This window comes from Urocitellus parryii, chromosome 9, assembly GCF_045843805.1.
Source record: "Urocitellus parryii isolate mUroPar1 chromosome 9, mUroPar1.hap1, whole genome shotgun sequence".
In the NCBI taxonomy this organism is placed as follows: domain Eukaryota; kingdom Metazoa; phylum Chordata; class Mammalia; order Rodentia; family Sciuridae; genus Urocitellus; species Urocitellus parryii.
The window spans coordinates 93190628-93202611 of NC_135539.1; the positions used below are offsets into that span (position 1 = coordinate 93190628).

General features: G+C 39.5%; 1 protein-coding gene across 2 annotated transcripts in view; it reads right to left on the bottom strand.

Annotated features, from left to right (window-relative positions):
• Ahctf1 (AT-hook containing transcription factor 1) overlaps nt 1–11768 on the bottom strand; it is a 66206-nt gene extending 54438 nt beyond the window's left edge. The window contains exons 1-3 of one of the 2 annotated variants that reach the window (XM_026405747.2): nt 11320–11768; nt 3745–3872; nt 1685–1938 (exon numbers count right to left, since the gene is read on the bottom strand). In XM_026405747.2, the coding sequence (XP_026261532.2) occupies nt 1685–1938; nt 3745–3865 (375 nt within the window). In that variant the 5' untranslated portion in view covers nt 3866–3872; nt 11320–11768. The remainder of the gene's footprint in view (nt 1–1684; nt 1939–3744; nt 3873–11319) is intronic. The other variant, XM_026405746.2, reaches the window with a different exon arrangement.
• Between the last annotated feature and the right edge of the window lie 216 nt (nt 11769–11984).

Below are 11984 nucleotides of genomic sequence, written 5' to 3' on the forward strand. Positions count from 1 at the left end.
TCAATTATTTAAGAAACTTATCCTTAGCTACTTTATGGAGTCATATTTTCCCCCTTCATCTCATAAGTCAAATTTCAAATATTTGTACTGAATTGCCCATCTGCTGGCTACATTGCTCACACTGGCCTCAAACTCATGGACTCAAGCAATCCCAGTACCTGGGAACACAGCCATCTGCCACCACAGCCAGCTTATATTTTATTTTAATTCACAAAACTAATTAAGTATGATATATGATGATTAAGTGGTTATTTCTACTCTACTACTGATGAATGTCCCGGAGAAAGGAAATTCAGTATCAGTAGCTTATGTGTTAATTTCAAAGTATTTTTCAGGCTATAATTTATTTTTACAGATAAAAGCCTGGGTGTCTCTATCATTAGGACACAAAACATTACAAAGTGTTTCTAATTGTAAAAGCTGTACTCTCAAGAATTTTCTAATTAATGTAATGTATCTATAAATATTAAAACAACTTGTTTCCATCATACCAGTAAAACAGAGTGCATTCCTCATACAAATACTGTATGAAGTGATTATCAGCATTAACCTTATTTTAGAAGAGGCAATTAAAAACATTTAGAAGATTTTATACCCTAACCAAACTTCCTTTGACTAATATCTATCATTAACCCACATCTTTTCTTTCTCTTGGAGTCCCTCCTTCTTATGACATATCAAGCATCTACTCAAATGAGCAACCAGCAACTTATTATTGTTTAACTTATTAACTCTTGTTCCTTCTCAATTACTGTCATCCCAATGGTCAATGAGTCCTATCCATTTTAATTCCGAATATATTTTGAATCTGTACCTTCATTCTATAATTCTATCATTTCCTTGGTTCAGTTCATCATTATTGACCTGAACTACATACAACAGTGTCCTTTTTTTTTTCATAATTCCATTCCTGACAATCCAAGGACCTTTTTACATGAGAATTCTGCTTAAAACATAAATATATATCATCAGACATTGTAAGGCCCCTAATTATGAACCAGACCATTCAAAATCTGAATCTTCCAAACCATTCCACTCTTCTACGATTTTATATTTGTATATGTGTTTGTGTATTTATAAGTATATTCTTTCATCAGGTATACATAGAAAAGTAACAATAAACCTGCTGAACAAACAACCCAACATTTAAAGTACTTCTATAGGTTCTACTGGGTAAGCTTGTTGATGTATGGAAGGCATAAATACATTAGAATTAATAAATGGTGATTATAAATAACACTATTATTTAGCTATAATATTAAAATTTTAATTTTATATTTTCTATATTGCTCCAAGGTTACACTCTCACTTTAAAGAGAAAAAAAAATTAAGAATCTAACATTAGATATATTGAGGGCCCTTACAGAACACAACTGGAGATAAAAACAAGACACAAGTGATATTTTTCACATAAACAAGTATTAGAATACTATCATTCATAACTATTTTTACTTCAGAATTTTCTAATTCTGAAAAATAGGAAGTTATATTTAAATATTAAGTTCCTTTGATAGTAAGAGCATCTTGAACTCTTTTATTTTGAAATTTTTATTGAAGAATAACACATTTACATAAAAGTACACTGATAAGTGTACAGTAGCAATGAATTCTCTCAAAGTAAACACATTCCTGTAAACATTCAATTTTGAAAACAGACTATCCAGGTATCTGAAACAGTACCTACCCTTCCAGGAAGAACAACTGCTTTAACCACTCTTGATACACCAAGGTCGTAAAGACAAAGAACACTTCCTTCTGCTTCTTCCAATCCTATTAACAATCCACTTCTCTTTTGCCAAAAGAATTCTTTCACTGCAAGGACTACAGGAGGCTGCTGATTTACTCCACTGAATCTATATGCAGACAACCGCTCTCCTGTTACAGAGTTTACTACCTCAAGTTGTGGACCACAAGCCAAGCAAGCAAGTCCATTTTTCCCTAAGGGGGAACAAAAAGCAAAAATATTTCTTATTTTAATATTGTGTGCATACAACAAAACTCAACAGCAGTTAGCTCTTTTACATATAAATATATAATACACAGCTCATTACACAAACCTTTATAAATCTATCATCTCCAAATTGAAACCTAAGCATTTATAAAACAGAAAGGTCCTCAAAAACAATAGAATTAATTGAACGCACTGTGCACTCACATAAACTGAGAAACAATATGGTAGAAAAGAAAGAAAAAAACTTGTGAAACATAAAATAAGCAACTATGACTACATTAATAAGCATTCAGTAAAGGCACGTAGAATGGTACCTTTACTGAATGCTTGTTAATGTATCATGGTGCAAAAATACATTTTTGCATTTATTCCTCATCAAAGCTCAATACGGAGATAAGGCAACTAAAGTTTAATGTAGTTTAACTTGTACAAAGTCAGTTAATTTCAAGGTAAAACAGTTCTAAAGGAGATCAAGTCTAACTAAAACTTGGGTTTTAAGTACTACATTACAACTTAAAAATTTTAAACTTGGAGTTATGGTGATTATAAAATATAACAATTCTATTCCTGAAGAGATGATAATATACTGGTTGGTGGCAATGGACAGAGAAAAATGGATTGACTAGAAATAGATATCATCTCAGATAATTAGCTTGTTGACTAACTAGATATGGAGAGAACCAAGAATGGACCCTGAATGTTCCTTTGAACAACTAAATGAATGGTGATAACTTTACACTAAATTTGAAATGCATCCTGATAGGTAGCTACACATATATTTTATATAGTAGTACAAATTTTAGTTTAAGAAAATAGCATGGTATAGAGAGGACCCAGAATGCCAGGGTTCAAAGTTCTTTTCTGCCATTTGGTATCTGATCAAGTTACTTCACCTATGTAATTCTCAGCTACAAAGAAAAATGGTTAAATAGAACACATTTCTATCCTACCTTTATAAAAAGTTGCTTTTGTTCTTTGGGTTTTTTGGTACTGGAGATTGACCCAAGGGGGACTTTACCACTGAGCTATAACCCTAACCTTTTTTATATTTTGAAACAATGTCTTTCTAAACTGTTGAGGCTGGCCTTGAATTTAGAATCCTCCATACTTTGGTATGATTCTCTCCTGTATTACACAATCTGAAACCTACATACTAAGATCTTATTTATATTAGCAGAATTAGGAAATAAATCTTTCTAAAAATTTTTTATCAACAAGGGATTATAATCAGATTTTTTCCACTCCTAAGACTGTTTAGGTTCTAATCTTCAAACTCATCACCAATAAAACTTTTACTGATTATTATATTATTTCTACTTTAAAAATACAGATATTTGATAACAGAAGCTACACACACACACACATATGGTTTAAGGAAAAATTAACCATAATCCGTCAATCACAGATTCACTGCTTATGTGTCCTGAAATATACAGTTGTTGAATATGGAGTTATAGTCATTATAATAATTTAAGCTGGGCGTGGTGGTGCACAACTATAATCCCAGCAACTTGAGAGTCTAAGAAGATTCCATGTTCAAGGACAGTCTTAGCAATTTAACAAGCCCTAAAAAAAACTCAGTAAAACCTTGTCTCAAAAAATAAATAAATTAAAAAGTCTGGGGTATGGCTCAGTGGGGTTAAGCATCCCTGGGTTCAATTCTTGGTACCAAAACAAAACAACAAGAGACTTTACTGTATGTCCTTTGTAAAAATCCTACATTAAGGAAACTACAATATTTATTTACCTGACAGGTCAATCAAATGAGTAAACTTTCAGCAACATTATTTTACCTGCAGCAAACTTTCCACGAAGCACAGATTCTAATATTATTTCATCTTCTCTAAGAGCTTGAATAGTCACCTCTGGGAACTGCAGGAGACCACTAGTCACTTGAGCTGTTAAGTCTCGCATACTTCCACTGTAAATATTTTTAAAAGATAACATTATTATGATACATTTATACTATTGTATAATATACTTAATTACTTCCAGGCCAGGAATATAGCAAGTAAGCAAGCCACCACACAAAGTGAACAAGGTACAACTAAAACCTGATTGTAAAATATGTAATATTTGTACCTATGAGGTGTTCTCTCCTAAAAAATATTTCCCAAATGGCCTTAGGAAAACAAAAAAGTATTAAGCCACATATCCAAAGGATATATATTATTTCCTAGATTCTTTGAAAATTGGCTCAAAGTAAATTATCTTATTCTCTAACCTAGTTTCAAAGAATATACATGCACATATACACACAAGAAAACGGGACCTTTTTAAATTATCTCTTTAGTAAAAAGAGAGAAACTCCCTGAAAAATGTCCAAACCCACAGAAATACGAGAAACTGAATTTGGTATGTCTTTTATTAGGTAGGAAAAAAAGTATCTAAAATTATCTTTTGTTTCCAATATATGAGGCTAGATTTCCTTCCTAGCTGACCTCTACCAATATTTAAAAAAAAAAAAGCTAATCAAAATATAAAAGTATCTTTTTCCTCACTCCTATTAAATTCCACAGGGCTACATATCATCTTATGTAAAACAAACACTTATTGAACGGGATAGAGTCATAAAACTGTCTACTTTGACCTTGGTTCTTAGTCTACATAGAAAAATAAGTTGTTTTCAAACAAATTTTTGACCAGACTCTAACCTATGTTATCCAAAAATCCTCATATGAAAAATTTATTATTAAGTAATAAGTCTCAGGTTGGTAGAACTCTAAGCAACTCACAGAAGAAAACAAATATCCTTTGAAATCTCAAGAAATTCTCAAAGATGAAGGTCCAGAGCCAGGCACAGTGGTACATGCCTATAATAACAGAGACTCAAGAGGGTGAGATGAGAATCATCAAGTTCAAGAAAAATAGAATAGTTTTATTTCATTTATCTACAACTAAAATTTAAAAAAGAAAAAAGTCACAATGCATACAGAGAGAATGTGGAATTCCCATAACACTTGAACATTTTGCAAGACCCAGAGCAATTTAGTGAGACCCTATCTCAAAAAATAAATAAATAAGTAAATAAATAAATAACAGGATTGGGATGTGCCTCAGTGGGAAAACACTTCTAGGTCCAGTCTTCATCCAAAAAAAAAAAAAAAACTAATCTAGTTGCTCAATAAATACACTGTCTACAGACAACAAAATAATTATATTTGGACACATACTAAGCAAAAATTTCTACAAAATATTTTGTATACAAGGTCTCTTCTCAAATACTTAGGGCCTGGCTAAATTGCTAAGTCTGGACTAGAACCACAATCCTTCTGCCTCAGCCTCCTGAACAGCTGAGAATACAGGTGAGTCAACACTGCCAAACTGAATACACAATGCTTGATTTCTTCTTAAGGTCTGTGTCCCCCAAGTAGCTACGTAATCTTTTAAAATTTGTACAAAATACTCATGTTGAGCCAGGGGCAGGCAGATGTCTGTAATCCCAGCTACTCCAGAGGCTGAATCCTCCCAGAGGAGAATAAAAAGTCCCAGGCCTGGCTCAGCACCTTAGTGAGGGCCTAAACAAGTGAGACCTTGTTTCAGAAATAATAAAGGGGCAAGGGATGCAGCTAGGTGTAAAGGCCACCTGGGTTCAACCTCAATACCAAATAATAAAAAGAGTAATAAAATATTTTGTCTAGAGAACTAGTAACACTTCAGTACATTATTGAAAATTTGATATCAAAAGTCACTGGACAGCCGGGCGTAGTGACGCACCCTTGTATTCCTATCAGCTCCGGAGGCTGAAGCAGGAGAATTGAGAGTCCAAAGCCAGCCTCACCAACAGTAAGGCACTAAAACAATTCACTGAGTCCCTGTCTCTACATACAATACAAAATAGGGCTAGGAATGTGGCTCAGTGGTCGCTCCTCCCGGCATCCAAAAGTCACTGTACATGGGGCTGGCAATTGCAGATTGCTGGTGGGGGGCTTGCCAGGATGTATGAGGCACTGCCGTTCATCCCTCCGCAACACACAAAAATAGAATAGTTTCATTTCATTTATCTACAACTAAAATTTAAAAAAGAAAAAAGTCACAGTGCATACAGAGAGAATGTGGAATTCCCTAACACTTAGCACACCTGTCCTCCCTGGTAAAATCCTCCAAAACACTTAAACTTACCAGTAATTTCGACTCTCCTCACAGACCCTTTGCCATCCAAGTTCACAAAAGACAGTTCTTAACATTCACACACTAGAGGATATCAAGGGCAAACTCAAGTTCAGAGTTTCCAAAGGACATTCGTTTTCTACTAAGAGTTCATACACTCGCAACCTTTCCGCCAACTATTTAAAAAAAACATGGCGGTCAGGCGGTAGGTGCGTGCTTAAATGCGGGAGGCCCCGGTTCTATATCGACTGTCAAAAGTAAACAAAAACAAAATGACGCTCCTTTCCTATAACTGTAGGCCTCTAGTTTTAACCTCCTTGGCTCTCATAACAAAATTAACATATCCATTCACAAGACGAATCCAGTGAACCAATAGCAAAACGAATTGTGCTTCCCTGAGCGGAAGTCACACCTGTAATCCCAGTGACTTTGGATGCTGAAACAGAAGGATCACAAGTATGAGGACAGCTCAGCAACTTAGTGAGAGCCTAAGAAACTGAGACCCGGTCTCTAAAACAATATAGAAAACTAAGGAAGTAGCTAAGTGGAAAGTTGCCCCTAGGTTCAACCTCATTACCAAAACAGTAACAACAATAATAAGATTGTCAAGGGAACTAGAGACACTTCAGTACATTATATAAAATTGGTATCCAAAGTCACAGCACAGGCCAACAGCAGCGGCGCACTCCTGTAATCTCAGGGGCTCCAGAGGTTGAGACAGGATTCTCCAGTACAAAGCGAGCCTCATCAAGCACTAGGTGCTAAGCAACTCAGTGAGAACCAGTCCCTAAATAAAATACAAAACAGGACCGCAGATGTAGCTCAGTGGTTGAGTATCCCTGAGGTCAATCCCGGTACCAAAAATCAAAAAATTAAAAATAGAAGTCACAGTACAGATCCTGCACATATGGCTCGGTACTAGAGTGCTTGCTCAGCATGTATGAAGCCTTCAATACTTTCGCAACACACAAAAATAAATTTTTAAAGGTATTTTCTCTATCTGCAACTAAAACTGAAAATAAAAGAAAGAAGTCACAGTAAGAGAGAATGTGAATCTCCCGTTAACGTTTAGCACACCTGTCCTCCCTGGTAAAATCCTCCAAAACACTTAAACTTACCAGTAATTTCTACTCTCACAGACCCTTTGCCATCCAAGTTCACAAAAGACAGTTCTTAAAATTCACACACTAGAGGATATCAAGGGCAAACTCAAGTTCAGAGTTTCCAAAGAACATTCGTTTTCTACTAAGAGCTCATACACTTGCAACGGTTTCTCCAACTATTTAAAAAAACATGGCGGTCGGGCGGTAAGTGCGCGCTTAGAACGCGCGAGGCCACGGTTCGACATCGACCCTCAAAAGTAAACAGAAACAAAATAACGCTCCTTTCCTATAACTGTAGGCCTCTAGTTTTAACCTCCTTGGCTCTCATAACAAAATTAACGTATCCATTCACAAAAGGAATCCAGTGCAGCAACAGCAAAATAATCATTCAGCCCTGTGTGGTAGTCACGCCTGGAATCCCAGTAATCTGAGTCTGAGCAGGAGGATCACAAGTTCGAGGCCAGCCTCAGCAACTTTTGAGAGCCTAAACAACTAAGTGAGACCCTGTCTGAAAAATAACATAAAGGGCTAGGATGTAGCTAAGTGGTAAACTGTCCCTGGGTTCTGTCCCCAGTAACAAAATGACAATAATAATTATGTTGTTTTGGAAACCAATGACACTTCAGTACAATATTGAAAAACTGGTATTCAAAGGCACACAGGGGGCTATGGCTGTAGCTCACCAGCAGAGTGCTTGGCTAGCACATGTAAGGCACTAGATTGGATGCTCAGCACCACAAAAAAATTAATAAATAAAAATTTTTAAAAAGTTACACAGTACATGGATCTGCACTTGTAGCTCAGTGGTAGAGTACTATCCAGCTTCTGTCAAGCACTACCTTAGATCCTTCCGCACCACATAAAAATAAATAAAATAATAGCATTGTGTCTATCTACAACTAAATTTAAAAAAGAAAAAAGTCACAGCCCATACAGAGACTGGGGAATTTCCTTAACACTTAGCACACTTATCCTCCCTAATAAAGTGCTCCGAAACAGGTAAAGTTACCAGTCACTTCGACTCTCCTCATAGACCCTCTGCAATCGATGTTCACAAAAGACAATTCTTAAAATTCACAGATTGTAGGATATCAAGGGCTGGGAGCTGCTGCAAACACCTATAATCCCAGCAGCTAGGGAGGTTAAGACAGGAGGATCCCAAGTTCAAAGCCAGCCTTAGCAAGGGCTAGGTGCTAGGCAATTCAGCGATGACTAATAGGAGATGCAGCTCAGTGGTCCAATAACCCTAAGGTCAATCCCTAAAACCAACAATAAAAAAATAAAATTAAAATAAAAGTCACGGTATATGGGCCAGCACTTGTAGCTCTGTACTAGAATCCGTTGTCCAGCATGTATCAAGCACTGCATTTGATCCCTCCGCAATTCGCAAAAATAAATTTTTAAAGGTATTTTGTGTATTTAAAACTAAAACTCTTTTAAAAACAAAATAAATAAGTCACAAGAGAGAATGTGAATTTCCCGTTAACATTTAACACACCTGCTAAAATTCTCCAAAACACTTAAACTTACCAGTAATTTCTACTCTCACAGACCCTTTGCCATTTGGAACTTGGTTCACAAAAGGCAGTTCTTAAAATTCACACACTAGAGGATATCAAGGGCAAACTCAAGTTCAGAGTTTCCAAAGAACATTCGTTTTCTACTAAGAGCTCATACACTTGCAACGGTTTCTCCAACTATTTAAAAAAACATGGCGGTCGGGCGGTAAGTGCGCGCTTAGAACGCGCGAGGCCACGGTTCGACATCGACCCTCAAAAGTAAACAGAAACAAAATAACGCTCCTTTCCTATAACTGTACACCTCTAGTTTGAACCTCTTTGGCTCTCATAACAAGATTAACATATCCCTTCACAAAACAAAACCAGTGAACCAACAGCAAAATAAATAATTTCTCTGGAGCAGAGCCACGCCTGTAATTCCTGTGACTTTGGATGCTGAGGCAAAAGGATCAGAAATTCAAGGCCAACCTCAGTGACTTAGCCAGGGCCCTAAGCAACTATTGAGACCAGGTCTCAAAAACAATATAGAGGGTTAGGGATGTAGCTAAGGGTAAAGTGCCCCTGGGTTTTATCACCAGTAACAAAATGACAATAATAAGAATGCTGTTTTGGGAACCCATGACACTACAGTACAAATATTTAAAAACTAGTATCAAAAGTCACAGTACATGAGCCTGAACTTTTGTAACTTGGTGGTGGTACAGCTTTTGCCCAGCTTGTATGGGGTACTGTCTTGGATCCTCAGCACCACATATAAGTAAATAAAATAAAGATCCATCAACAACTAAAAAAACATATTTTAAAAAGTAAATATTGTGTCTATCTAAAACTAAAAATACTGAAAAATCAAAAAATAAAAAGTCACAATACAATGAGAATGTGGATTTCCCATAACACTTCCCACACTTTGTCCTCCCTGGTAGAATCCTCCAAAACAGGTAAACTCACAACTAATTTTGTCTCTCCTTATAGATCCTTTACAATGAAAGTTCACAAAGACAGTTCTTAACATTCATGGACTCTAGAATATCAAGAGCAAACTCAAGTTCAGAGTTTCCAGAGGGCCTACGTTTTCTTATAAAGATACACTTTCAACCATTTCTCCAAGTATTTAATTAAAAAAAAATAGTAGACAAGCAGTGCAGTGCATGTTTATAATGTGCAAGGCCCTGGTTCATATTCACTATCAAAAATAAAAAAAAACAGGGCTGGGGTTGTGGCTCAGCAGTAGAGCGCTCGCCTTGCATGCGCTAGACCCTGGGTTCAAGTCCTCAGAACCACATAAAAATAAAGGTATGGTGTCGACTACAACTAAAAATAATATTTTTTAAAAAATAAACAAAAGAAAGCTCCTTTCCTACAACTGCATACCTTTAGTTTGAACTTCCTTGTATTTCATAACAAAATTAACATATCCCCTCATAAAACAAAACAAGTGAACCATAGCAAAAGTAATAGTTCAGCCCTGTGCAGGTGACCAACGCTGTAATCCCTGGGACTTGAGGCTGAGGCAGGCGTGTTTGAGGTCAGCTCAGCCACTTGGCCAGATCCTAAGCAACATAGGGAGACTGTCTCAAAATAGAAATTTAAAAGGGATGGGGGTACAGCTCAGTAGTAAAGCGCCCCGGCATTCAATCCTAGTACACACACACACATACACACACACACACACACACACCCCGTCTCAAAAGGAGTCGTCCAACTTAAGGAGACCCTGTCTCAAAATAAAAAGAGATGCGACTGTGCTGGAATGGTGAAGTGCCCCTGGTTTCAATCGGTACCAAAAAAAGGAAATCTCTAAATATTTGATGGAAATGGTGACGCACACTTGTGATCCCAATGACTCTGGAGGCTGAGGCAGTAGGATCGCAAGTTCGAGGCCAGCTTCAGCAACTTACCGACCTCAGATCTTAAAATTTAAAAAATGAAAAGGGCTGTATGTGGCTTAGTGGTACAGCGCCCCTGGTTTCAATCCCCGGGACTCACCCCCGGCCCTCCAAAAAGAAACATAGAACAGAAAAAAACTTTTAAAGGCTGGGGATGTAGCTCAATGGTAAAGCGCCCCTGGCTTTGGTCCCCATTACCCAGAAAACAAAAACATAAAACCCCCACTGCAAGCCCTCCTATTAATTGGAAGTCTCCTTTATCAGGGTTCGCTCAATGCACGCCGCACGTTTTCCAATCTCGGGACAAACTTTCTTCCCTGCCCCGGACTCACCCGAGGCAGGCCCAGGAACGTGTGGAATACAGGCCAACGTAAGACAAACTCAGAGAGCCAGCAGCCTCCCCGGGGGGAAGGCCCGCCAAGGTTTCAACCGCACGGGGCAACAACAGTGAAGAAGCCGTCCCGGGCGGGTCAGGATCCCGCTGCCAGGGCGGGAAACGAACACCGAGACAGTCCGCCGCAGCCGCCATGTGCCGCCACTCCATCTCGAAGTAGGTTATATAACACAACGGTCGAACGCTGGAGCGTGCAGCACCCGCCGCCGCTCGCGTCCGCCCCCTCGGGCCCGTTCCGCGCGGGCATGCGTCCGGCCTAGGCCCCACGAGGCGCCGCGAGGGGACAAGCCGGGCCCAGGCCGCGCCGACCCGCCCTCCGCCGCGCGGCCCAACCCCCGCCTTCCCTTCCCCCTACCTGAGAAGGGCGGGTGACCCAGCCGCCGCGGCCGCCGAGTCCCGGGGGGCGCGAGGCCAGGCGTGAGCTCCTCCACGCGGGTCCGTCACAGCATCTCCCGGGAAACACGGGCTGGGCACACAAGCCTCCGCCCCGCGGAAGCTGCTTCTCTGCTTGTTGGCCTGCGACCTCCCGGCCACCTCAGAGCCACACACACCCGCCCCCCACAAGAGTGCTTTCGCCGGCTGCAGGCCTGCACACTGCTCAGCGGCCAAAACGCAGACACTGCCCCGCCTCGGTGCTGAGTCTTGCCCCTCGCGACTCTGCCGCCTAGTCTTGGACAGCGCCGGCGCTCCTCTGCGTATTACCCTGGGCGGACAGACGGAGTCCCACACACACCCGAGAGGGGAGGGAAGGGGAGGGGAAAGGGAGAAGGAGGGCAGAGAAGGAGGAGAGGAGGAGGGGAAGAGAAGAGGAGATCGCGGCTATGGAGACCAAGTTCTCGCGAGGGTTCCGACCTCGCGCGCCGGCTCCGCGGGAATTTTCAAACTTCCCGTGTAAGTAAGTTCGGCGGGAGGAAAAGGAAAAGAAGCTGCATCTGGAAGAGCGGCTAGTTTACAAAAATTAGCATCTCCGGGCCTTGGATGAGCTAAGGGGGAGAAAGACTACAAACCCCATATTGCCCT